Source organism: Schistocerca serialis, chromosome 4 (genome assembly GCF_023864345.2).
Source record: "Schistocerca serialis cubense isolate TAMUIC-IGC-003099 chromosome 4, iqSchSeri2.2, whole genome shotgun sequence".
Lineage (NCBI taxonomy): Eukaryota > Metazoa > Arthropoda > Insecta > Orthoptera > Acrididae > Schistocerca > Schistocerca serialis.
This window is the reverse complement of record NC_064641.1, coordinates 741,479,352-741,506,767: the sequence shown is the minus strand read 5'-3', so window position 1 is coordinate 741,506,767 and position 27,416 is coordinate 741,479,352. Positions and strand designations below refer to the sequence as shown.

Below are 27,416 nucleotides of genomic sequence, written 5' to 3'. Positions count from 1 at the left end.
ACCACACCTAGAATAGCTTTTCATCACCCTCCCAATCTCTGCAATATTCTTTTCAGACCCTATGCTCCTGCTGCGCCCACCCCCCTGCCCTACGGCTCCTACCCATGTGACCCTGTGACCGTCCCCCGCTGCAAGATTTGCCCTATGCACCCTCCTACCACCATCTATACCAGCTCTGTAAGATGCAAAACATAAGCTATCAAAGGAGAGCCACCAGTGAAATGACATGTCAAACACCAGCTGTTACGTAAATACTGTTCAGCCTTTTACATAGCCATAGCTACCACCAAATTATCAATTAGGATGTATGGGCATAGACAGAGGGCATATACTGGCAACACACAATATCTTGTTGCAGAGCCTGCTCTACAACATGACGATCATGATCTTGGTACCTGTTTACCACACATGCCATCTGGATTCTTGACCCAGACACCAGTTTCTCGGAACTCCAAAAGTGGGAACTAGCCCTACAACATGCCATTGGTTCTTGCCACCCACCTGGCCTTAATTTATGTTAATTTCTTCACAGTAACTACTCTTTTCTTCACTCCGTTTTAGTTTTCTATGTCTTTCATAGTCTTACCTGTCTGTTTTTCACCTCTGTTATGTACAATGCACTTAGCTTTTTACTCTTATTAACTCATGCATGATGTTTAAGCAGTTAACTCTGTCTTGAATAGTACCCTGTCTTCCACCTTTAAGCTCTCAGGTTTCAAATCCCATCTGATGCAGTCCCCAACAATCACTCTTTCCTTGTCAACCCGTCTGGTCATTCTCCCGACCCGTGGTTCGAGTGATTTTTCCAAAATCTACCCCTTTTTCCTAGACCTCTCCAGTACTTTTTCTTCACCCCTCTTCCTTCCCCTTCAACCCCTCTGCCTGACGAAGGAGCCACAGGCTCCGAAAGCTTACCTAATTATAACTTTCTCTTATGTGTGTGTTCTGCTGCTGCTTGGTGAGTAGATTTTTTATCAATCCAATTACAGAGTTTAAGGTCACATTGATGGTGAGGTTAAAGGAACAAACATATTCAGTTTAACTCATTTAGGGAAACCACAAAAAACTTTAATCTGGAGGACAGAACATGGATTTGAACTCTGTTCCTCCTCAATGGCAAGTCCAGAGAGCTAATCATACTAACCATTTCACCACTCTTCCCCATTTTTCACTCAACTACATCCACAAGCACACACAACAAACAAAGTGAGAAAAGGGGCCATTGCTCTAAAATCATCTTAAAATATGAATGTGTTCACAAGTTAAGAACAATATTCAGAAATGTGTTACTGATATATGGTTTACAAAAAAACTGCTTGAACCACTCGTTCCGCTAACGTAATGAAAACACGTCCCTGAACATCGAGGAGATTGCAAGAAAGGGAGCAGCAAATTGAACTGTATGATTTTCAGTGCATGCCTTCTAAGCTGATAAATCTGCTGTTTCATTTCTTTGGATTCCTTTGTGGTGTGTTACCCAGCAGCCTGTTACTTTAATTGTCAGCCTTAGTGGGCAGAGAAGGGTGTTGTGAATTTTCTGGGTGTGTTTATCTGCTGGGAACATATGACATATAGCTTCAAAAGCACTCAGGATATCAGAGATCCAACAAAAATACATTTCAGATGCCCCACTCCCCTCATGGTGGCATGTAATGCTGTACGAAAACTGTATATTGCTTTGATTTAATTTTGTCATCATGGTGATGGAATGACCCATAGGCAACTTCTGAAAGATAATGTTTACACAGAGAATTTCATGACAATCTTGGTCTTATATCCATTAACAATGTCAGTAAATCTAAAATCATTCTGAGAAGAGGCTCGCTATTGGATTGGTCTTGCTGGCACTTGTGGCCAACATAAACCACTCTTGGTGGAAGTTTCAATGGTCTTCTGGCACAAAGGTATTGCTAATCTACATAAAATGTATTCATTATTTTAACTGGGATCAAACAAAAGCTATATAGATCTGGAGCAGATGCACACTGGTCTCTAAGAGGCCTATATTTGAGGCACTTTAAAACATCCATTGCCTTCAAGGACTTTTCCTTTACATTCATTAGATGTGAAAACAACATCCAAACGTGAGGTCCAAAACTTTCTCAAATTCAGAAAATTTAGAATGGTGTTTACCATAACACAAAAATAATAGTTCATTTAGTTCTCACAAGCAGCTAGGAAAATAAATGTCAACTAGACAATGTGCTATATTATTTGGTTGGTTGATTTGGGAAGAGGGGATCATGAAGCGATGTATGGAGATCACAGGAAACCTAAATCAAGATGCCCAGATGCAGGTCTGAAGTGTCATCCTCCTGAATGCAAGTCCAGTGTGCTAAACAATGTGCCACCTTGCTCAATAATATATTATTCGGATACATATAGAATAACTGAGATGAGCCAAAAGTTTCTACCAGCATGCATCACATCTTGAGGTTGTAGATTTTGTGTTGTAAGCCAAGGTCCACATCCCCAGTGATACACAATATTTCAGCTTCATGTTTAAGGTGGTTGCATGCTCGAAGTTTATAGCAGTAGACTGTAGTAACCTGACAGTTCTACACTTACTGCATGCAGCGGATGTAAGTCGGGGCACTGCGACAAGCATGGTGCATGCTGACATTTAAATGGTGACTTGCAACTATCTGACGTGGCCACCAGGGGCAGCCCGATCACCAGCTGCCATCACCAGGTCCATCGTGTGCACATAGCATTACACCAGCAACATGTGACGTGAATATTGTCTTTATAGAGGAGAGTAGAAACCTCTGAGCCCTCGTAACACCAAAAATACAGGAAGTATGGCACCTGCTATCGATATATAAATTTTTTATGCAGAATTGTACGTAAATATTTGTAGTTTAAATGCTTTCTTTTAATAAGTAAGGACATTGCTTCACTGTATGTGTAAATTTAGGTAGAAGTCTGTTGACATTTCATTGTATTTATCTGTGTCTTACTGTGAAACTTATAAGCTCTGGGGAAAAGCCAAAAGAACTGTTATTTGCACCAACTAGCAATGATAATAGCAGTGCTCATGCATTGTAAAATTTTTGGGTAAGGAGTTGTTGCACGGAGAGAGGGAGATGGGTTCCAGCGCTTGTAGTGTGCAAAAGTGTGGTGTTAATGCTCTCGCAGTAGAGAGTACCATTTCGGCGGCATCATGTACGCACGCCGGCCAGATGTCTAGCAGCAGAAGTAAGGACAGTGGATGGGCGGAAGAGGCTGTATTAATTATGACTGCACATTCCTGTAATTAGCCGTGCTCCACAAGATGCTACCGTCTTCAACAACAGCAGCAGTTCCAGCAACACAGATTAGTCGTATGCACAGCACTGAAGTAAGACTGCTCATTGATAGAAAGTATTAACGGCTAACCCAGCAGCACAACTGAATGTGATTTGATTGATAAAATTTATTTAAATAATAATCAGTTAAACTCAGGGTGATTGTGTCCTCATTGTCCTCAGATATTGTTACCAAGCAGTTCCTTGTTCCTTTTTTTTCCTTATATGGTAACCAAGTGTCATAAGAAACAAATTGAATAGTTACAGCTAGTTTATTGACGAATAATTTCACTTTTAAGAATTTTAGCCTCAGTCTACTTTCAATTAGCTGTTGTACAACAGACGCTTCAGTATATGAGTAAAGTAAAGGAATTTCATTTTTCAAGTTTGAGAATCAATCACAGGAAAAAAATCCAAATCTAAAGAAATGCACAAATTAAGAGTGCAGAAGTTTTATTTATTTTACATATAGCTTGGAGCACATGGCTGTTTGGTTTGGTATGAATTCTATTATTTATTTCTGTTCAAGTCAGTAAAAAAAGGCTCAGTTGTTCAGGCAATAATTTGAAATCCAGTTTGCAAAATAAGTAACTGCAAAGTAAAAGTGCTTGCTTTTTTTTTTTTTTTTTTTTTTTTAATTTCTTTGATGACGTTACGTTGAGGTCACTGAGAGTCACTGTTCATGTAACAAAGTTCAATACTAACATACAGTTTAATTGCATACTTTCAAATCATATTCGATTGTTTTTTTTTCTTCAAAATTTAATGACAAACATAATGTAAGAGTGACTTCTCAGTTTTCTTTATCATTACATACTCACTTAAAATTAGTGTAAAAAAAAAAGTGACAACTTTCAGTTGCCATGTCAGTGTTTAACAATACATGTTTTTCTTTCCCATCATCTTGTACAGGATTTTGGATGTAAATTACCCTGTGGGCTGGTGACCGTTAATTATTTCCTTTTTGTTCATTAGTGTAACTTTTGAATTCATGATCAGTGGTACCCATTTTCTGTCCAGTGTTGTTCGTGAGTGAGTGCACAAAATAACTTTCATTTTTCCAAATTATAACGCTGTTTGGTTTAATTACTTTTTATTTTTAGTAGACTTTTCCATCAGAAGGGTCTGTTGTACACTCTCCTCCTACTTAACGGTATTATTTCTTCAGGAAAGATAGCCCTTATCCAATTAGTAAAAATCCATTAGACATACATGCGATCCACGGTCATATTTTATATCGCAAGCATGATAGGCCGATTAGTAAGGGGGAGGTTACACCCTCAATTGTTAAATGTCTTAAGAGACATGTAAACTGCTTGCACTGCATTCTTGTTGGTGTCATTTTGTGACCCAATGAATAGCTTCTCTTCTACAACTGTATGCTTCCTTTTGTTCCTACTAAGAATACAAATGGTGACATTGAGGGTTGAATTTTCTCATGCTTTGAATTCTTTTGTTTTTGTGCCGCTCGACCCTTCCATGAAAGCTTTACTCTGGTCATTTTTGCAACAACAGCAGTGGTATATGACCATGTTGTAACAGCTGATTTGGCTATGTTGATCCGGGCTCAGTCACAGGTTGTTCACCTGCTGCTGTCTCCCACATCCCATGCTCACATTCACCCCTTCTCCCCCATATCATAAATCCACAGAAGGACAGGACACTTATGAGAAGTGGCTTTGCCAACATTTTGTGGAATTCCAGGTGGTTTACACAAAGGTCTCTAGGGCTCTTTTCTCATCACGGATACCCCCTCGTAAGTATTACGTACTGTGCCAGTTAGCTCCTCTTCAAGCACCAGCATTGCTTTCTTTTGACAATGTGTATAGTTTGCTGTGCTATCACCACAAGGGTATGCATGTGGTTGCTGGATGTATTGAATTCTACCAATGATGCAAACAGCTGCAACAGTCGTCTCAAGCTTGGGCGGCTGAGCTTCAAGGCCTCAGTCATAAGAACTGGTTTGTCATGGCTAAGTCTTATGCAGATACCAATGTTGGAGATATGATCATTTATTTGGCCCCAGATAAGGACATCAAAGTGACCTTCAGTTTGAGGGCCCTACATTAGAAGATGTTCTGAATATTGCACAGTCATTCAAGCAAGGTCTCTAGCACTGCGGGCCGCCAATTAAGAGGGTTGGAGTGATGTCGCCATTGTTGACAGCATGCAGCCCCAATGTGTGGAGCCTAGCCAGATGAGGGAAAGAGGATATCGCTGCAGTACAAACAAAGCCAACTAGGCCAATGTGGGCAAGTACATCGTTGGCACCAGGAACAGCAAATGGCACTTCCTTCAAGCCCCCCTTGTATGCTACAGAAGGAGCAGGTGAGCAGGTGGTCTGCCCCAAGCAGTAGGACTCTAGCGATAACTGTAAAAAAGAAAAGTTACATAGCAGCATTAAGTTAATCTGTAACCTCCCACCTCATTACGACACTGCAGGAAACTATGGACGTCGACATTTTTAGTTTCATCATTGTGTTTGCCTCTGTCTGCAGGACACAAGCCATTAACCATACAAGTCAACTCACAGACATATGTCAGGCTATAGTCCCTGCCATAGGTGTGTGTTGAGCAATGATTGGTAAGCTTCAACAAACAGCAGATTCTTGTTTTTGGCCAGTTTGCCACCAACAAGGTTTACCAATCAGTTGTCTGTTCTGTTATGTACTTGGTGGTTAATGATGGGAGAACTGAAAATGTGCTTGGGTTAGATGCCTTTGCTACTGTCTGCTTTTTCATTTTCAGATGCAGTGCATCTAGTGTCAGATCAAGTGCCTTATCACAAATTAGATTTATTGTGTTCTGAGTTTTTAGATCTGTTTGCCCCAGCATTAGGTTGTGCAAATAATTTCACAGCGTATATCACCCTCAAATCCTTCGCCTGCCCTTGGTTTTTTGGGTGGGACTAGTACCAGTTGCTTTACGTGACCAGATGAAGAAGGAGCTTGATCCGCTTAATGACACGGAATGATTAGACCGATTTCCTCAAGTATCGTAAAGAAGCTATTCAAACAGCTTCAGCTCTGTGGCGACTTTAAGGTCACAATTAATGTACAAGTAGTCATAGACTCTTACAGCTGTCTCACCCGCAGGAGATGCTAACAAAGTTCACTTCATGTCAATTCTTTTCAAAACTTAACCTGGCTACAGCCTACCTTCAGACTCTATTGGACAAGGCATCAAAACAGTTGTGGTTAATTCGTCTTTTGGCCTCTATCAGTACCAATGGATAATATTTGAAATCACAAATGTGCCAGTCATCTTCCAACATTTTTTAGAATAATTACAACAGGTGTCCCTCATTGAATTAACTATATTGATGATATCATCACGACAGGTACTACCACAGAAGATCGCCTACGTTGCCTCTGATCTTTGTTTACTGTTCTACAGACCACAGGGCTCGAATGTAATCTCACTAAGTCTTACTTTTTCCAGCCTTCCATTGTTTATTTGGGTCATGAAATTTCGCCAGAGCATGTGCCCCATGGAACAACATGTCATCACCATTACAGCTTTGCCCTGTCTGTCTAATCTAGGAGAACTTCCAGCATTCCTTGGAAAAGTGATGTACTATCATCAGTTTATTCCCAAAGCAGCTACTACTTGCATATGTTGCTTTGAAAAATGTTCCTTATATTTGGTCTGCAGCCTGTGGGCAGCATTTAGGCCGCTTAAGGATAGTCTTTGTTCCATGGTGTGTCTTGCAACATTTGAACCCACCAAGCATCTGGTGCTAGCCTCGGGACGTGGTCTAGTACGGGGTGGGAGTGCTCCTGGCCCACTGTCATTCAGTTGGCTCCAAACAACCTGTCACATTTGCATCGAAAACACTCAACTCTGATCAGTAACATTATTCTCATGTGGAAAAAGAAGCTCTTGCTATTGTCTATGCCTTAAAAAATTCCATGTGATCTCTCATATTTATTTACTGACCATAAGCCCTCGATTTATCTATTTAACCTGTTGGCGTCCTTACCAAACAAAGCTGCTCATTGTCTTCAGTGTTGGGCTCTGTCCTTGTCCTAGTATGATTACAAGATCCATTTCTGTCCCATGTTGCAACATGCGAATACTGATGCTCTGTCCCGGCTCCCCATGGGTCCTGACCCCTCGCTTGAGCAGGAATAACTGTTATGTTTTCAACTGAATATGGATGCGAGGCACATGGTGCATGGCTTCCCCATCATAAGTTCTCATATTGCCTCTTCTGTGACAGCAAGTCTGCTGCTCCAGCAGGTTGTGCACAACACAACATGACCATCCAAGGAGCCAATGAGCCTGGCATCGGACCCTCTTATGAATTTTTATGTGTTGCACCACTGCCTCTCCATCTTGAATGGCACTGTTCTCCTACAGATGGAAGGGTTTACACCCCACATCATGGTTCCAGGGGATCTGCAGTGGGAGGTCCTCTGTGTGTTACATCAAAGTCCCTGGGAGATCTCTCACACAAAACAATTGGTGTGCTGCCATATGTTTTGACCAGGAATTGACCAGGAGGTGAAACACCTTGTCATGGCTTGCCGCCGGTGTTCAGGTCAGCAGGCAGCACCTTTTACTGTTTTTTCACCATGGACAGGCCCCACACAACCTTGGGAAAGAGTACACATTGATTTCATTAGTCCTTTTTTACATACTTTCTGGTTAATGGCAACTGATGCTTGTTCTCATTTTCCTTATATCACACGTCTGTCTGCAAGAGCAGATGTGACTGTCAGGGCTCTATCAAAATATGTTCTCTACATAAGGCTTGCCTTAGACCCTGGTTTTGGTCAATGGTGCTCAGTTCATGGTGCAATCTTTCAAGGACTTTTTTTATCCACAATGAGATTTGCACACCACAGCGGCTCCCTTCCATCTGCAGACAAATGGCCAGGTGGACTGTCTTGTTTGAATGATTATAAGATGCAGATGCGTAAATACGCAGAAGATTTCCCAGTTGAGGCGTCTCTCTCTCTCTCTCTCTCTCTCTCTCTCTCTCTCTCTCTCTCTCTCCCCTCCCCCACCTCCTTTTAATGCTATTACAGAACGAAGCCAATTGGGGCCAAGAGTGCCACCCCAAGCTCTTGCATCGCCATCACCACCCATGTATGCTGCTCAACCTCTTGCTGCCATGCAGGCATACCCCAATGGCATGAGTTTTGTTGACATTCATCCCCACCACACCAGTCTGGGCCAGGCATATGGCTGGTGCCCTCACTGGATTCCAGCCACTGTCCACAGCCAGCGCAGTCACCATGTTTCCACGGTTAACACTGGAGATCGTCTCAGGCACCGAAACCATTTGCATTCCAAGATGGGTGCAGGGCTTCTCCCAAGGCTGTGGGCTCAAAACCTTGTTCCTTGTCAGCCCTGGCCACTCCAGGTTATGAACAGGTCTGGTCATGCCCACCTACTTCAGCAGCCAGGGCTTCATCACCACCAACAGTAGGTTTGCTTCCTGTGGCCAGTGCCAGTACTAGCCACTGCACTGAGCAGGCAGCACCATCAGAGAGGACAGAAACTGGGACTTCTGTTGGCAGAGTCTCTGCCTTTGTCACTGCCTGTGCCTGTGCCCCTTGTCATGGACTCTGGATGACTTCTGCCCCACAGCTGCTCCAGTCCACTGGCTGCCCCGGGTCCACAGGCAGCAGGGGTGCCCTCATCCCACTCACTTCCATCCATTCGCACCAGTCCGGGTGGATCAGGAACTTCTTGCACATTTGGCTGCCTTCCCTAGCATCACAACAGATTTCTCTTCAGTCACACTGCCTTGTCTTTCCCCCTGCAAAGGAGGAGGAGTGGAATAACCCACCAGTTACTACACCTTCTGCCCACATCAGACATAAGTCAGGTCACTATGGCAAGTCTAGTGTGCATTGAAATTCCAACGGTGCACCTGCAACTACCCAAAGTGGCCATGAGAGCAGCCTGGTCACCAAGCACCATCACACTGCTACACCAGTGATTCTTGACATGGAAAGTATCTTTATACAGGCAGGCACAGGCCTCCAGGATCTCAGTTGTTTAACATGTTTGAGGCGCATAAACTACTTTCATTGTTTCCAGAATGAGATTTTCACTCTGCAGCGGTGTGTGCGCTGATATGAAACTTCCTGGCAGATTAAAACTGTGTGCCCGACCGAGACTCGAACTCGGGACCTTTGCCTTTCGCGGGCAAGTGCTCTACCATCTGAGCTACCGAAGCACGACTCACGCCCGGTACTCACAGCTTTACTTCTGCCAGTATCTCGTCTCCTAGCCTGGCAGAAGTAAAGCTGTGAGTACCGGGCGTGAGTCGTACTTCGGTAGCTCAGATGGTAGAGCACTTGCCCGCGAAAGGCAAAGGTCCCGAGTTCGAGTCTCGGTCGAGCACACAGTTTTAATCTGCCAGGAAGTTTCATATCAGCGCACACACCGCTGCAGAGTGAAAATCTCATTCTGGAAACATCCCCCAGGCTGTGGCTAAGCCATGTCTCCGCTATATCCTTTCTTTCAGGAGTGCTAGTTCTGCAAGGTTCGCAGGAGAGCTTCTGTAAAGTTCGGAAGGTAGGAGACGAGATACTGGCAGAAGTAAAGCTGTGAGTACCGGGCGTGAGTCGTGCTTCGGTAGCTCAGATGGTAGAGCACTTGCCCGCGAAAGGCAAAGGTCCCGAGTTCGAGTCTCGGTCGAGCACACAGTTTTAATCTGCCAGGAAGTTTCATATCAGCGCACACACCGCTGCAGAGTGAAAATCTCATTCTGGAAACATCCCCCAGGCTGTGGCTAAGCCATGTCTCCGCTATATCCTTTCTTTCAGGAGTGCTAGTTCTGCAAGGTTCGCAGGAGAGCTTCTGTAAAGTTCGGAAGGTAGGAGACGAGATACTGGCAGAAGTAAAGCTGTGAGTACCGGGCGTGAGTCGTGCTTCGGTAGCTCAGATGGTAGAGCACTTGCCCGCGAAAGGCAAAGGTCCCGAGTTCGAGTCTCGGTCGGGCACACAGTTTTAATCTGCCAGGAAGTTTCATATCAGCGCACACACCGCTGCAGAGTGAAAATCTCATTCTGGAAACATCCCCCAGGCTGTGGCTAAGCCATGTCTCCGCTATATCCTTTCTTTCAGGAGTGCTAGTTCTGCAAGGTTCGCAGGAGAGCTTCTGTAAAGTTTGGAAGGTAGGAGACGAGATACTGGCAGAAGTAAAGCTGTGAGTACCGGGCGTGAGTCGTGCTTCGGTAGCTCAGATGGTAGAGCACTTGCCCGCGAAAGGCAAAGGTCCCAAGTTCGAGTCTCGGTCGGGCACACAGTTTTAATCTGCCAGGAAGTTTCATACTTTCATTGTATTTTTGCTGATGTCATTCTCTGATGCAATAAATTGTATCTCTTTTATGGCTGTGTGTTTCCTTGTGTTCCTAGTTAGAATATGGATGACAAAGGATACTATCTGTTAATGAATTTGGTTAGGAGTTCTCTTCCTAACCTCCAAATTCTGGGAATAGTGGTGTCATTCTGTTAGGAAGCATGAATTCAAGGAAATAAATTTGGTGGCCTAGGAAATCTGTGTGAGAAATAAAATGGTATATTGTGCCTTACTTTCATATATTCAGCCTGCTGCTGATGGACAGGCACACATATAAGAGGAAGAGTGGGTGGAAGAATGGGACGAGTTGGGATCCGTGAACCAAACAAGAAATTTGGCTTTGTTATACCTCCAACTACCTATTTGGAGAGATTATATGCTTTTAACATGTCAGCAAATAGGGTAATGCCATTTGACAAATAAATTCCTTCACTCCCAAGAGAAACTACTAAAATGCAGTGTTTGTGGTGTACTGATTTCAGTAGGTCACATTTTATGTAGTTGTATTTTGTATTCAAACATGAGAGAAAAGGCTAATTTAGGCTAACTTATGCTTCATTTGAGTCTAAGATGAGACAAATGTAAGATACTGTGAATTCTTAAACTGCTTGTCTAAATTATTTAGGACAAAATTGTAGTGTATTGTGTGGCTGACTGTTTTTACTGAAAACTATTAACTTTGTCACTGATGAATCTGATAGCATAGAGAACCATCCCATAAAGCTGCTAGACAGGAGCACCCCCATCTGTCACCCCTCCCCCAGCATCCAATATAATCCTGGAATGGAAAAATTAAACCAAGTCAATTACTGGGGATCGATTACTTATCATTGTGCCCATAAATATGGAACATCCTACCCACAATCCCTCCCACTGCTCCCAAAGTGGTATTCCACTGGCCACACAGTCTTATGTAATATCATAGTCCATCCTTGTGACACACATGCTCCCAATTCTTTGGCACATGGGTGATACCTGTATGCTAGATCTAAGTGCAAGACGTGTCAGATACACCCATTCAGCACATGATGGCATGACCATCAACCAGGTGCCCACTTGATTAAATGACCTCTGCTTAACTGTGGTCAAGAGCAGATTTGATCAACCAGTGGCAGAACATGCTGTTAAGCGCAACATGCATTTCAGTTATTGTCCTTGCAACACATCCTCCAAATACATGATCCTCCTAGCCTCAATCTCTGGTAGGCCCTGCTCCACACTCGCCTCCACCTGCACCCCATGACCCTAACGTCACTCGTCCCGCCACATTCACACCAACTTCCCCACAATCCTCCTCTTCCTTTGTTCTGCCTCCCCCTCCAGTCCACTCAACAATGACATTGTTTGCTTTGTGTAACTATCTCTGCCTGCAGCCAAAGTGAGCTCAACAGTTCCACATTTCTATCACGTGCACTTGCCGCCTCTCGATTCAAGATGTCAGCCACTCTTCCTCAACCTTCCCTCATGCCCACCGCCTCCTCTTCCACCATACCAACCCAACCAGACACAATGCTTCACCCCAGCTGAGCTCTCCTGCTCCCCAGCGCCTCTTTCCCCACCACCATTCCATCAGATACAACCTCTCAACCCATTCAAACAGCAGTGTCAGGTCATCATAGCTGTACAGATTTTCTCTGTGCTCTGTGTGTGTGTGTGTGTGTGTGTGTGTGTGTGTGTGTGTGTGTGTGGGTGGGTGGGTGCGCGCGCGTGTGGTTCATCTGAAAGCTAGCGAAGTTTCATTTACTTTCTCCTAGGTGGGGTAGTCCAACAACACATGCAAGAAAACCTCTGTGGTGTGTAGAACCTAATGGAAAGCTATAGGCAGAATGAAGCTTTGTGCCAAAAAAAAGGATGCATGTTCTGATGACTCAGTCTTTAATAAAAGAAAACTTACCTGTAATAGCTCCAGATCACTTGGATGTTCTTTGCCAGGTGTTAACTCAGAAAGCATCTCATTAAGGACAGCCATGTTGCCCTGTACAACATCCAGTTCACTCTGCAGCTTTCCCAGTTGATCAGATGTAAGCACAGTCACCTGCTGCTGGTCACCTGCAGGGCCAACAACCGTGCTGGGTGCTGGCAGGGGGGCGCTGTTAGGTGATGGAGGCCCAGGCGATACAGAAGTAGTACGTGCAGGCACACCCACAGCAATCTCAGCATCTGGGATACTCTATTAAATAACAGATGATATGTGAAGTTGCAGACAACAACACACACGGAAACAAAAAACTACATGCACACAGTATGTGTAGATATCAGACACAAACTTGGGTTAAACTAGCCGAAACTGAGGACGATGGGACAATAGAGCAGCAGGTTTCACATCCCTATCTAATATTTCAGGTCTAGGTTTTCTCTAACAAGAGGAGGACCCCACAGATACAATCAACTTTTGGAAACCACCTAAATGTGGTGTAGGTTAGGGTCCCAGGTATCACATCCTACAGCCATTCACCTTTGTTGACCATTGTTTGTGAGTAATCAACGAAAATGAATTTCTCATGATCCACTAGAGGTGTGAAAATAACACTGGTCTTTGAATTGACACCACAACCTAGCAGTTAAGTTATTTGGCTGGTACGCTGCAGGCTGTAAGTTCAAATCTTGTTGGGTGCTACCTGTTTTTTTAAACCTTTCTCAGCATCGCAGTATCATTATGTCTATTGAGTTAAGTGGTTTAATTTTTTTTTCATTTCTAATCCTATGCCATGCCATTTTCATCACTGCATTTTCTTTATTGTTTGATCTCAGTTTTTCATCCTTTTATTCTTTCTTCATATATTTACTTCAATTTAATGACTTACTTTTTATCATTTTACATTTTTGTCCACATTATTGCAATCATTATTTCACTCACTCATTTTGCTTGGATTTTGTTTTATTTATAATTCCTTCTTACATTTAAATCCTCAACTATACTGAAACTTCCTAACATATAAAAGGCAAAGGTCCCAGGTACAAGTCCCGGTACAGATACAGTTTTGATCTGGCAGGAAGTTTCATATCATCACACACTCAGCCTCTGGATAATAATACATTCTGGATTCATCTGCATTTTATAACCATAATAAATATTTTAAAATTATCATTAGCATACAATATTTTTGTCAAAGCAGCTAAGCGGAATTTGAATCAATGTTTCACTACTCCAGTGAGATGAAATCCATTGGTTGATATCGCGTTACCTGTCATGAATCAATTCATTTTTGTATTTTGTTCAAGTTTCTCTGCAATTTTCCTCTTGTTTATTCTTGTGAGAGCGGCATTTAAAATTTAACAACAGGAATCCATCAACTTGTGAAAATCACAATGAAAGAACGAGTGAATACAAAACAAAAAAAGTGAATTTCAGTGATTGTCTTACACTATCCATTATTTATTTACAAGGTGAGATCTATCACATACAAAAATCCTCCTGATTTGATAAATGCAGATGCCATAGTGAAGTGCAAATCAATTGCAGAGGAAATAATTCTGTTCACGAAGGAGAGTGTTATTGTTCACAATCAGAACCTCACTTTAAATGGTTGTGAGGGTTTTCGACAATATTGTGTCTTTAGTGGAACAAACGTCAACTAACTCTCGACAAAATCTTTTTTGTTTTTGTTTAATATCACACTACTCTAATAAAGGAGCAGCACCATTCCTCAAATACAGAATAACAATTTCTTATTCCTTCATAAATACAGACAAGCAGGACTGACCAATCTCATTCTCAAACAAGAAACAATTGAATTTAAATCAAACAATGGAAAGTGTGTGTGAGTGTGGCTTCAGCTGCCAGAGACTGCAGAGAGAGAGAGAGAGAGAGAGAGAGAGAGAGAGATCTATTTTTGACAAAGGCCTTGTTTGCTGAAAGCTTGTTTGTGACAGTCTTTTTGTTGTGCCTAACTGTAACTCAGCATCTCTCCTATATGGTAAGTAGCAACTTTCCTTTTCATAACATTGTTGCAACCAGTAGAGTTTCCCACTGACATTCTTGTCAGCTCTACATTCTGGTCTTTGGTACTTCTTGGGTGCTGTGCAAGGCCTGGGGTCTCTTTGCTGGTACTTGTGATGACATCACAGGCAGCTGGAATACACTTGGCGATGCTCGTAGCTCAAAAGCAATACCTCAGACAAGAATACAACAACCACAGACCACAAAAATGAAACAACTCTAAAAATGAAATAAAGATGATTATCTCCTTAACAAAAAAACACTCTAATCCTCAACTCATTCTGCTTGTTCATTTATTTGAAGCTACAAAATGTGGATATAAAATCAACATATGTACAGGAGATTTTGTACCCTTACACAGTGAGACCGATGAAGAGGGAATGTATGAGTTTGCATTTCCATACTGCTATCTTTAAATTTTCCAATCTTTTCTTCCAACATTATTATGTTCATCTTTACTGCAGTGTATACTCTACTATGAATATTTTAACCCCTCCATTTTAAGGCACCTCCATTGAATTACATTCCTTAACAAAAAGATCAAAAGCACTTGCTTTCATCGAAGTTTATCTCAAGTACTCTTCAGAAGTCTTGAAGAAAGTAGTTTCTCCTGTTTATGAAGAAAAGAATATTTGACTAAATTGATAGGAGACCTCAAGCAAGTGAGAATAAAAATCAAAAACTTGTGCCTGACAGACTCTGAAATGCTTGAAAAACTGAAGAAAGTGGAAATATGCCATGAACAAGTGACAATGCATATGCATCAACAATGGACAATGACTATCACTTTACTGTATTTATCACAAAACTGTTCTTGTTTTGCAAGTGGGTAGTGGATGAAGAATGTTAAAATAAAATACAGAATCTGCGTAACAAAATTTATGGCATTGAGATTTTTTGGGAAGATTTAAGATTTTATCGAAAGGATAGGCTTAAGGGAAATGGAGCTGGTGTATTTGTCACAGTAGGTAAGAATTCAGATCCACCGAGTTAGAACTTGAAGCTGCATGTGGGCTTATTTGGGCAAGACTCAGTATATGGGCATAAAATTGTAATTGAATCTTTCTATCAGCCATCTGTCTCACCTAATGATGTAACTGAAAACTTTAGAAGAAACCTCAGTTCACTTGTGCTTAAGTTCTCTAATCACACTGTAATCATTGGTGGAGACTTTAATCATCCAGCAATCAACTGGGAAAATTACAATTTTGTTAGTGGTGGACCAGTGACCATGACGTGGTTGTGGCAACCTATGACTCAAGTTTAAAAGAATAGTTGAACATGCACTGTATAGGTATGTAACCAGTAGAACAGTTCATAACAGGAGGTGCTCTCTGTGTATACAGTCACTGTAAAGAAACTTCTAAATAAACAGAGACTACCGCATAATAGATGTAAAACAAGGAATAGGGCTATAGATAGAGAGATGCTGAGTGAAATGTGTTTGAATGTCAAGGGAGAAATGCATGAAGCCTTCAATGACTACCGTAGCAGAATATTGTCAAATAATGATCTTTCACAAGATCCACAGAAACAACACATGTAAAGGCTGTTAGTGGCTCCAAAGTTTGTGTTCAGTCACTTGTGAATAAGATAGGAACTGAAATACAGAGTAGCAAAGCTAAAGCTGAAAAGCTTAACTCCATTTTCAAATGTTCCTTTACAAAGGAAAACACAGAATTGCCCCAATTTAATCCTTGAATGACTGAAAAGTAGAGTGAAATAAGTGTTAGTGTAAGTGGTGTTGAGAAGCAGCTGATATTGTTAAACTTTACAAAGCTCCAGAGTCCGATGGGATGGCTATCAGATTCTATACTAAATTTATTAAATTGAGTCAGCACCTCTTTTAACTATATTCTGAGCTCAAACAGTATCTCAAACAGAATGACCTCCTCCATGCCAACAAGCACAGATTCCAAAAACATCGATCATGCTAAATGCAACTTGCACTTTTCTCACATGACACACTAAACCTTTGCATCAAGACAATCAGACAGATGCAGTATTTTCTGATTTCCAAAAAGCATTTGATTTAGTACCAAATCTACGTTTATTGTCAAAAGAATGATCATATGGGGTATCAAGCAAAATTTGCCACTGTACTGAGGATTTTTTTGTTAGGGAGATTGAAGTATGGTACAGAAGTCAGAAGTAGAAGTAACTTTGTGGGTGCCCCAGGGAAGTGTGTTGGAATGCTTGCTTTCAATTTGTATATTAATGATATTGTGGACAACATTGTGGACAATATTAATAGTAACCTCAGATTTTTTGCAGCTCACACAGTTATTGACAGCGAAGATCTGCCTGAAAGAAACTGCATAAATATTCAGTCAGATTTTGACAAGATTTCAAAGTTGTGCAAAGATTAGCGACTTGCTTTCAAAGTGGGGAAAAAGGTATTCTATGCCTTTCTACGGATATGAAATATAATGATCAAATAGGCTCAGCCATGGGTAAAGTAGGTGGTAGACTTTGGTTTATTGGTAGAATACTGGAAAACTGCAATCGGTCCACAAAGAATATTACTTACAAATCATTCGTGTAACCCATTCTGGAATGTTGCTCATATGCGTGCAACCTGTACCAATTCGGGGATATTGAACATTTATAGAGAAGGATAGCATAAATGGTCAGTCATTTGTCTGACCCATGTGAGAGTGTCATAGAGATGCTGAAGAAATTGGGTTGGCAGATTCTTGAAAGACAGAGGTAAACTATCCCGATAAAGCCAACTAACAAAATTTCAAGAATCAGCTTTAAATGATGATTATAGGAATGTATTACAACCCCCTATTTATGGGGGGAAAAGACAAGACTGGATTAATTACAGCACACACAGAGGTATTTAACCAATCATTCTTACCACACTCAATATGGGAATGAAATGGAAAGAAACTCTAATAATTGGGCCTATGGGGTGTCTCTCTGCCATACACTTCACAGTGGTATGAAGAACATACATGGGTTGGATAACAATTATAATTCATAATAGACTTCATTTACACACGTTCAACACATTATACGCTTTCAATATAACCGCCTCACATCTCGATCACCTTCCCCCACAGGGGTAGAAGGCATCGTACAGCAGGGCGTCCACCTATTTCGATGTCTTGGAAGACACAGATGATGCCTTCTCTTGTGTTGTAGTGCATTGCCTTCTCTTGTCTTGTAGTGCATCCCATGAACAGGTTCCTTCATTTCGGCAAACAGATCGTAATTGCATGGACTCATATTGGGTGAACATGATGGACGTTCCAGCATTTCTCACTCCCCCATACACAGGAGCTCCTGTACAGTGTTCGCCTTGTGGCACCGTACACTGTCAAGAAGAATCACGGGATGCAGCACCAGAAGAAAACACTACTGGGAGCTCCAACCTTGCACCACTTCCATCTTGACCTCCATTTGTCATTTGTGTTTCCTAAACATACTGTTAGGGCACTTGAACTGGCCTCACTTTTAGGCAGTACATACAGAAACTGGCTCAGAGACAGCTATTGCCACTCACTGCGCTCCTTTAGCTGGCCTTCTGCTAACTACTTTTTACCCAACCCATGTAGATGTACTTGTAGAGAAATAAAAGTGACCAAATTCAACAGTACAAACATCATTACATTTGAAGAATCTGTTGAAGTACCAGAATAATTCTAGACACAAATAATTAATTAAAGTCTAAAGTTATTAATGCTGATTAAATAGGATGCAATTACGAATCACCATACACTCACGGGACTTCTTGTGATTGAAAACAGACATTGCTCAAAACAGAAATTTGGTGAAAACAATGCATTCTTTTACTGCGCAATAACCTTTAATGTTCCCTGCAGAATTTCTTTCACACAGTTTCCTATGCACACAGGAAGCTGAGGATAAATTTGGGCTGAGGACTGCCAAAGAAACTGAAAGCTTGGAGGTATGGTACAGAAAATTGAATTCAGAAAAATTACCATAAGAATTCTACATATAATATTTTGAATCCATAATGAAACCATATACCAAAGAAAAAGGTTTTTTTGTTACTTGCAGAACCATGGAGCAGTCAGACTGACAATCCACTACACGACAAAGTATTTGTGGAAAGTGCTGGATAAACTACGTACATTATGAAAATTATTCCACTGAAATGCACTTTACTATCAGCCATGTGACAAATATTTTTATCACCAGAAAAAAAACAAAAAAATCTTAAGAACATGCCTGAATTACTTCAAAATAAATGTGAAACTGTTAAATGTGAAGTAGTGGTCAAAATCCATTCAATTGTTAATTGAATTCTGTATGCCCTGGCATTCAGTAACACGGTATGGATCAAAGTCATTTAATGAAAACATAATATTTCATTATGTTAATGAAGTGTGCTTCAATATGAATTTGTTAAAGAAAAATGTGACTGCAGTAAAGGCATCATTTATATTTGGTCCATGGTAGGAGAAGAATTAATGTTTTAGGTGTTTGCATGATGATTAACATCCAAAAATATTTACACCTCGTAATGAAAAATATTTTTTTTTCTATCAACATATTGGAAATTCTAAACCTTCAAGTATTACAACAGACATACAAAAATAATTAAAATAATGTGGGCCAAGATTCCAAATGCAAAAAAAAGGAGAATAAAAGAAGGAAAATACGAGAGCAAATAAAAAATTTAATATGACAATAAAATGACATAATTAAATAAAAATAATAATGTCATTGCAATAATGATAAAAAAAAAAAAAAAAAAAAAAAGGGTGGAACCTGATGGGACTCGAACCCACAACCTTCAAAATGCCAACTAAAAATAGCTTAACCATTAGGCTACAGTGCTGATTCAATGATCATCTTTTTTTTTCCATGTGAATTTTGGTTTCACCAACTACTCACAAATGACGGCCTAACAGGGTGAATGCCTGCAAGGTGCGATACCTGCGAACCAAACTTACACTACCATATACACTATGTGATCGAAAGTATCCGGACACCCCCCAAAAAACATACATTTTTCATATTAGGTGCATCGTGCTGCCACCTACTGCCAGGTGCTCCATATCAGCAACCTCAGTAGTCATTAGACATCATGAGAGAGCAGAATGGGGCGCTCCGCAGAACTCACGGACTTCGAACGTGGTCAGGTGATTGGCTGTCACTTGTGTCATACGTCTGTATGCGCGATTTCCACACTCCTAAACATCCCTAGGTCCACTGTTTCCAACGTGATAGTGAAGGGAAAACGTGAAGGGACACGTACAGCACAAAACCGTACAGGCCGACCTTGTCTGTTGATTGACAGCAATTGCCGACAGATGAAGAGGGTCGTAATCAGTAATAGGCAGACATCTATCCCGACCATCACACAGGAATTCCAAACTGCATCAGGATCCACTGCAAGTACTATGACAGTTAGGCGGAAGGTAAGAATACTTGGATTTCATGGTCGAGCGGCTGCTCATAAGCAACACATCACACTGGCAAATGCCAAATGACGCCTCGCTTGGTGTAAGGAGCATAAACATTGAACGGTTGAACAGTGGAAAAACTTTGTGTGAAGTGACAAATCATGGTACACAATGTGGCGATCGGATGGCAGGGTGTGGGTGTGGTGAATGCCCGGTGGACGTCATCAGCCAGCTTGTGTAGTGCCAACAGTAAAATTTGGAGGCGGTGGTGTTATGATGTGGTCATGTTTTTCGTAGAGAGGGCTTGCACCCCTTATTGTTTTGCATGGCACTATCACAGCACAGGCCTACATTGATGTTTTAAGCACCTTTTTGCTTCCCACTGTCCCACTGTTGGAAAGCATTTCGGGGATGGCGATTGCATCTTTCAACATGATGGAGCACCTGTTCATAACGTACGGTGGAGCGGTTACATGACAATAACGTCCCTGTAATGGACTAGCCTGCACAGAGTCCTGACCTGAATCCTATAAAGTATCTTTGGGATGTTTTGAAATGCCGACTTCGTGCCAGGCCTCACTGACCAACATCAATACCTCTCCTCAGTGCAGCAGTCCGTGAAGAAACCTTCCAGAACCTGACTGAATGTAGGCCTGCGAGAATGGAAGCCGTCGTTAAGGCTAAGGGTGGGCCAACACCATACTGAATTCCAGCATTACCGATGGAGGGTGCCACAAACTTACATGTCATTTCCAGCCAGGTGTCCGGATACTTTTGATCGCGTAGAGTAGGTAATTCCAAAAAGTCAGTCGCCTCGAATCTCCCCTTGTAAGTCAATTCAAATGTCATATGTTTCCTAAATATGCCATGTTTCTCCCACTATACTGCTTCAGATGAGGTATTAAATCATCTCTAAGAACCTCTAAGTAAATAAATTAACTCCCAACTTAATTTTCTCCCTTCTATAGTATCTTGGCATGAGCAATGCCTCAGTCACACATCAAGTCGTAATTTTAGCTCCCGGCAAATTTGCACAGTACTGATGTTATGAAAGTGAATCAATGACACTGACCCAAAATAATAATTATCAACTTATATTGCCATTAGTTATGTGTGGTATTAGGGTTAATGTTATCTAAACGATTCTTTCAACATGAGAGTCACTGAGTGTTATGGAAACAAAAATAAAATTGTGTTTCATATTCAAGTGAAGTAGTAAATTAAAAAAACAAATATTTACCCTTTGAGGGGTATGAATGGGGGCCATAGTGTCCAAGTCTGTCATTGGAAACTCTATTCCTTTCTGCTTCAGATCATGATAGACTTGTACTACTCCAGAAAGTTCCGTCTGGTGCCGGAAAGCATCTGCCCAACTCTGTATTAGACTTAGGACCTTCTCCTGTATTGCTGTAGGTGGATCATTCTTGGGACCTGTAAGCATTCATCTTACAAATCTATACACACAACTTACAACTTTGCTACTAAAAATAACAAATTCTACCTTATATCTGCTAAAAGCATTTCTTAAGGAACTGAGATGAGTATATCTACACTTCAGGAAAAAGACAGATTGCTACTTACCATAAAAAAGACACGTTAAGTTGCAGACAGGCACAATTAGATGGCACTTACACAAAGCTTTCAGCCACAGCCTTCATCAGTAAAAGAGAGAGACACACCATTCATACAAACAATCAAACAAACCTCATGCACACATGACCACCAACTCCAGCATCTTGGGCTGGAATGCAAGTATCATAAGGGTTGCAAGCAGCAATCTGGAGCAGGAAGGGGAGGGGGGAAGGGATAGTAGTGTACGGGTGGGGAGAGAGATGAGCGCTGGCTGGTGGAGTGTGCAGTGACTAGAATGTCAACAGGTGCTGTGTTAGGATGTTGTGGGGTAGGAACGTGGGGGAAAAAAAAGGAGCAAAAACGGAGGGGAGTGGGAAAAGATAGCAGATGCATTGGCTGAGGGCAGCAAATAAACAGGGCAGGACATGAGAACGGAGAGGAGATGACAGAGCAGAGGGGGAGGAAACTGTTGGGTGAAGGGTGTTGGGACAGTATGTTACATTAGGTTGAGGCCAGGAATGGAGAATGTATTGTAAGGATGATTCCCATCTGTGCAGTTCAGAAAAGCTCGTGGTGGAGGGAAGGATCCAGATGGCTCAGGTAGTGAAGCAGCCATTGAAATGAAGTGTATTATGTTCAGCTATATGTTGTGCTCAAGGTGGTCTACTTTGCTCTTGGCCACAGTTTGGTGGTGGTTTTTCATCCTGGTGGACAGCTGGTCGGTAGCCATACCAATATAAAAAGCTGTGCAATCACTGCAGCGGTGCTGGTAAATGACATGGCTGCTTTCAAAGGTGGCCCAGCCCTGATGGGGTATGATAAACCTGTGATTGGTTTGGAACAAGAAGTGCTGGGTGAGTGGAATGGCCAGGTTTTGCACCTGGGTCTTCCACGGGGATATGATCCTTGTCGCAAGGTGTTGAGATTGGAAGTGGAAGTGGCATAGGGGTGGACTAGGATGTTGTGGAGGTTGGGTAGGTGATGGAACACCACTTTAAGAGGGATAGGAAGCATGTTGAATAGGATGTCCCTCATTGCAGGGCACTTTGAGAGGTAACCAAAGCACAATGTGTCTGCAGCTGACATAACACACTTTGCTTCAATGGCTGCTTCACTACCGAAGCCATATGGATCCTCTCTCCACCACCAGTTTTTCTGAACTGCACAGGTGGGAGTTATCCTTACAACACATTCTCCACTTTCGTAACCATCCCGGCCTATATGTAAGGTAACATACTGTCCCCACACACCCTCCACCCAACAGTTTCCACCCCTCTATCCCATCATCTCCTCCGCATTCTCATGTCCCATCCTGTTTATTTTCTGCCCTGTTCTGCCAATGCTTCCACCCGTCTTTCTCTGCTCCTCTTTTGCTCCTTTTTTTTCCACTTCCCTGTCCCACAACCTCCTGATGCTGTGCCTGTTGGCATTCTAGTCCCTGCACACTCTACCAGACAGCGTCTCTCTCTCTCTCTCTCTCTCTCTCTCTCTCTCTCTCTCTCTCTCTCTCTCTCTCCCCCCCCCCCCCTTTGCCGTACATTACTATCCCTTCCCCTTCCCCTTCCCCACCCCGTCCATACTGCTACTTGTGTCCCACGTGATAGCTGCATTCCAGCCCGAGATGCTGGAGTTGGTGGTCACGTGTGCATGACGTGTGCCTGCATGTGTATATGAATGGTAATGGTGTGTGTGTGTGTGTGTGTGTGTGTGTGTGTGTGTGTGTGTGTGTGTTTTTTACTGATCAAGTCTGTGGCCAAAAATTTAAGTAAGTGTCTTTTAATTGTGTCGGTCTGCAACTTAACGTGTCTTCTTTACAGTAAGGAGCAATCTGTCTTTTCCTATTTTATTGATATTCCTACCTGGAGTTTCTATTGTTTGAGATGAGTATATGTTACTTACCAATCAATTTTACCAGTTCCTGGACAAACTCCTTGTTGCATGCTAGAATATGCAACCTCTTGCCACAATTTTTGACACAGGTCTCTAATACCTGAAACACGCAGTACAGAGAGTATGGTAACATTGATGAATAGCTCAATGACTAAAAGTTTCCCTACAAAAATGCACTCAACAATAATAATTAACTATGTCACACAGCCTATGTGAGAAGAGAGTTTGAATAAACTTCTGAAATTAGACATATGGTTGGGAGGTGAGGGGTGGAGGGTTTTGGTGGGGGAGAAAGTGGGAGGGGAAGGGAGACAAGCACACATGAATAACAGAAGAACATTGTACAATCACACTTTGAGAGAAGGACTACACATTCATGAATGTGTATAAAAAATGCTTACAGGTACCGTAATCAAAATCTGTAAATAAAATTGAAATATTTTTTCAGACTCACCGTCAGAGTATACATCACAACAGTGTAATTCTTCCCTGCATTTTGTTGCAGACGTTTACGAATAGCTTTAATAGCATCTTTTGGTCCATCTTCTGTGTCATTTATTATGTCACATATTTCCATGTTAAGTGCCCAATTCTCTGAAGCCAATGATGCATCTGTTGCCTGCTCTGTTGAAATATAAAATAAAAATTAGGACATTTTCTAATGAATGGTGTGATACAATAATTTATTATGTAATTCAAATGCAAGAAAATCACAAATAATTTTGTGCTTGTAATTTGAATACAAGTACTGTTCCAGTTTCTTCCTTTTTTTTCTTTTCAATAAAAGAATCTTCTAGTCAATGAATTAGATTCCAATTACTCAGTAGTCCAGTACCTGGAAACAGGGAAATTTGAAGAGATTTTGAAATTGAATGCTGATGAATAACTTCATGCCACATGACCTGATATGTCAATCTCATTATCCCTCCTATAAGTTGCTTGGTACTTGCAAAAACAGATATAGCCTGCTAGGGACACAGCCATTATCGTAATTAATATTCAGAAAAAGCAGTCACAGTTGCACATGCTAAGTCACCTTGAGTTTGACTGTGGTACTGAGTGGGTACTTTTAACTCATTTATGAGCTGCCACCAGTACAAATAATATCTGATGGTGCTTGCACCTGACGAGTGAAACTGGTTATAGTGAATAAAACTGTACATGACCTGTGACTGTTTCAGTTGAATACAAATTTTTGGTACTTTTTGAACTAATAACACTGTATTTTGATATGTGCAAACTCCGCCTCCCCCAACCAAAAACAAGAAAGATTAAAAATAAGAACTCAAGTTCATTCCTCATCATAGCATTCCACACACACACACACACACACACACACACACACACACACACACACACACACAAAATCCTGATACCGCTGATCCCTCCAAAAAGCAACTTAGGAGTACAGCACTTTTCACTCAGTATTACCCTGGTCTTGAATGTATTACTCAGCTACTTTGACAAGGATACGACTTCCTAAAATCATGCTGTGAAATGAGGTCCATTCTGTCTGACATTTTGCCCATCACACCCAGAATAGCTTTTTGTTGTCTTCCCAATCTCGATAAATATCCTTGTCAGACCCTATGGTCCTTCTGCACTGCTCTCCCAACCCTACAGCTCCTACCACTGTGACCATTCCCACAGTAATGCCTTACGAATCCTCCTGGCACCACTTCTAACAGCCCTGTAACTGATGAAACATATACTATTAAAGGCAGAAACAGCTGTGAAACAACACATGCAGTATACCAGCTGTTACATAAACACCGTTTGACTTTTATTTCACCATGACTACCACCAGGTTATCAGTTAGGAGGAATGGGCATAGGGAGAGAGCGTTTACTGTCAACATTCAATATGCTGCTGCAGAGCATGCTCTATAACATGACAGTCATGACTGCGGCGCCTGTTTCACCACACATGGTATCTGTATTCTTTCCCCAGACACCAATTTCTCAGAACTCCACAGGTGGGAATTGCTGCTATAACATGTCCTTGGCCTTAATTTACACTAATTTCTTAAGATTCAATATTTCTTCTCAGTAACCATTCCTTTCTTTATTCCCTTTTAGTTTTCTATATCTTCCATTTTCTGACCTATTAATTTTTTGCTGACCCCCCCCCCCCCCCCCCAATTACATAAAATACAGTTAGCGATTCACTCTCATTAACTTTTGCACAATGTTTTTGTTTTTGCAGTAATCTCTGTCTTGTATATTGCCCTATCTTCCACCTTTAAGTTCTCAGCTTTCCAAATCTTGTTCAGTGCAGTTCCCAACAATCAGTCTTTCCTTCTCATCCCATTTAGTAAGTCTCCCCTGACCCAGGGTTCTGAGTGATTTTTCTGAACTGTATCACTTTTCCTAAACCTCACCAGTCCTTTCCCTTCACCCTTCTTCCTTCCCACTAAACCCTTTTGCCAGAAGGAGTAGCCACTGGCTCCAAAAGCTTGCAAACTTTAATATCTTTGTATGTGTATTCTCCTGCCACCACTTGGAGAGCAGATTTTTTATCTATCCAATTACATTATATCTTCAAAAACTGATTATTTTCCTAATGAATACTCTGACAAAGAGTATAAGTCCAGTCACTGAGCAGCAGTCATTACTAAATTGTTATCTTTTACTCACTACTTCTCCACCATTGCACATAGTAGTCCATCTTTGTCTTTCCCTTTATTCCATATCAAGGATTTTCTATTACAATTTTTGTTGTATTATAACACTGCCACACATCAACCTTTTTCTTACAGGTGAAGCTAAGCAACACAATGCACGCACCCCACTATGAGCTTAGCCAAATTGCACTTGTTGAAAGTATCAGCGGCAAGCACAAACAGTAGGAATAGAATATGAAAGTTCTTGTAATAACTGAGTAAAATTGAAATGAAGGATAAGTATAGGAACTGGAGCTAACGAGGAACTTCAAATGGCTTTGTAATAGGAGTTAGGTATTTACTAAGTAAAGCAATTTTCAATCTGAACATTAATTTGAAGATAACAGTCATTTACAGTTAACCTAATAGGATACAGGACTCGTATGTCACAGGACTCGTATGTCACATGACTGTGAACCAGCACATGCAATTTTATGGTAGACAATTAAACACAAAATGCAAACCAAGGTGCACTTGACATTCTTCACTAACAAAAAGCACTGTCACCAGTGAGGGATATATGTAGGGTCGGAAAAAATTCTAGGCTCAATCACAGACTATAAACAAAATTTTTATCAGTAACCATAAAAATGAAAATTCACTAGAGATTATTTGCTTTTTAACAGAATTGCTAGTCAGTAGATACCTTCACAAAATGAAACACTTATGACTGCTGATAGACACATATTAAAGTACCCACACTAACCTAGTTTTCAGAATTACTAGTTCCTTCTTCAGAGAGGAGACAAGAATAAGTCTGGAAAGGTTAAAATTGAAGGGCAGGTCACTCGGACCCAAGGACAAGGCGAACTCAACTGTTGTGAAGACTGGGGAAACAAAGATGCACAGGGAGGTGTCAGAGTAGGGGGTCAATAATCATCCTGTATGGAATCCGGGACTCGTCAGGTAACGTGTTGAAACCCTATGTAACTAACAGGAAGAAGGACCATAGGGTATCTGTTGTTTTTCACTGGGAAGTTAATCATTATATGGGATTCCTCAGGGTCCTACCCCCCCCCCCCCCCCCATGTTTCTGATTTATGCTGGCACCTGCTCACAACCTGAATAGTGACATAATTCGTCAACTGGCTCCAGCACCGTGCCTCAAAATTTGTTGTCAACAGAAACAAATGCAATAATCTTTAAGGTCCTCAACTGGTTTGTTGTCAAGTAACATTCACCCAATGAAAGGAGATCAACTTCATTTAGTTTTGCTGTAGTGATAGAGATCCAGAGGAATTTACAGTGATGAACAATAAACAGCAGTTACAGAGAATAAATAGTGCTAAGTTCTTTAGTCAGTCTGGAGAGTAAACTTCAGACACTGAAGAGACTGAACACACCCATTTGTGCCTTAAGAATA

The 27,416-nt window shown here is 41.5% G+C and overlaps 1 protein-coding gene across 2 annotated transcripts in view; it reads right to left on the bottom strand.

The window, feature by feature from the left end:
* The window catches only part of LOC126473264 (TOM1-like protein 2), a 127,274-nt gene that overhangs the window by 71,935 nt on the left and 27,923 nt on the right, over positions 1-27,416 (bottom strand). For both annotated transcript variants that reach the window (XM_050100215.1, XM_050100216.1), the window contains exons 2-5: positions 23,846-24,015; positions 23,401-23,491; positions 21,170-21,360; positions 12,503-12,778 (exon numbers count right to left, since the gene is read on the bottom strand). In XM_050100215.1, the coding sequence (XP_049956172.1) occupies positions 12,503-12,778; positions 21,170-21,360; positions 23,401-23,491; positions 23,846-24,015 (728 nt within the window). The remainder of the gene's footprint in view (positions 1-12,502; positions 12,779-21,169; positions 21,361-23,400; positions 23,492-23,845; positions 24,016-27,416) is intronic.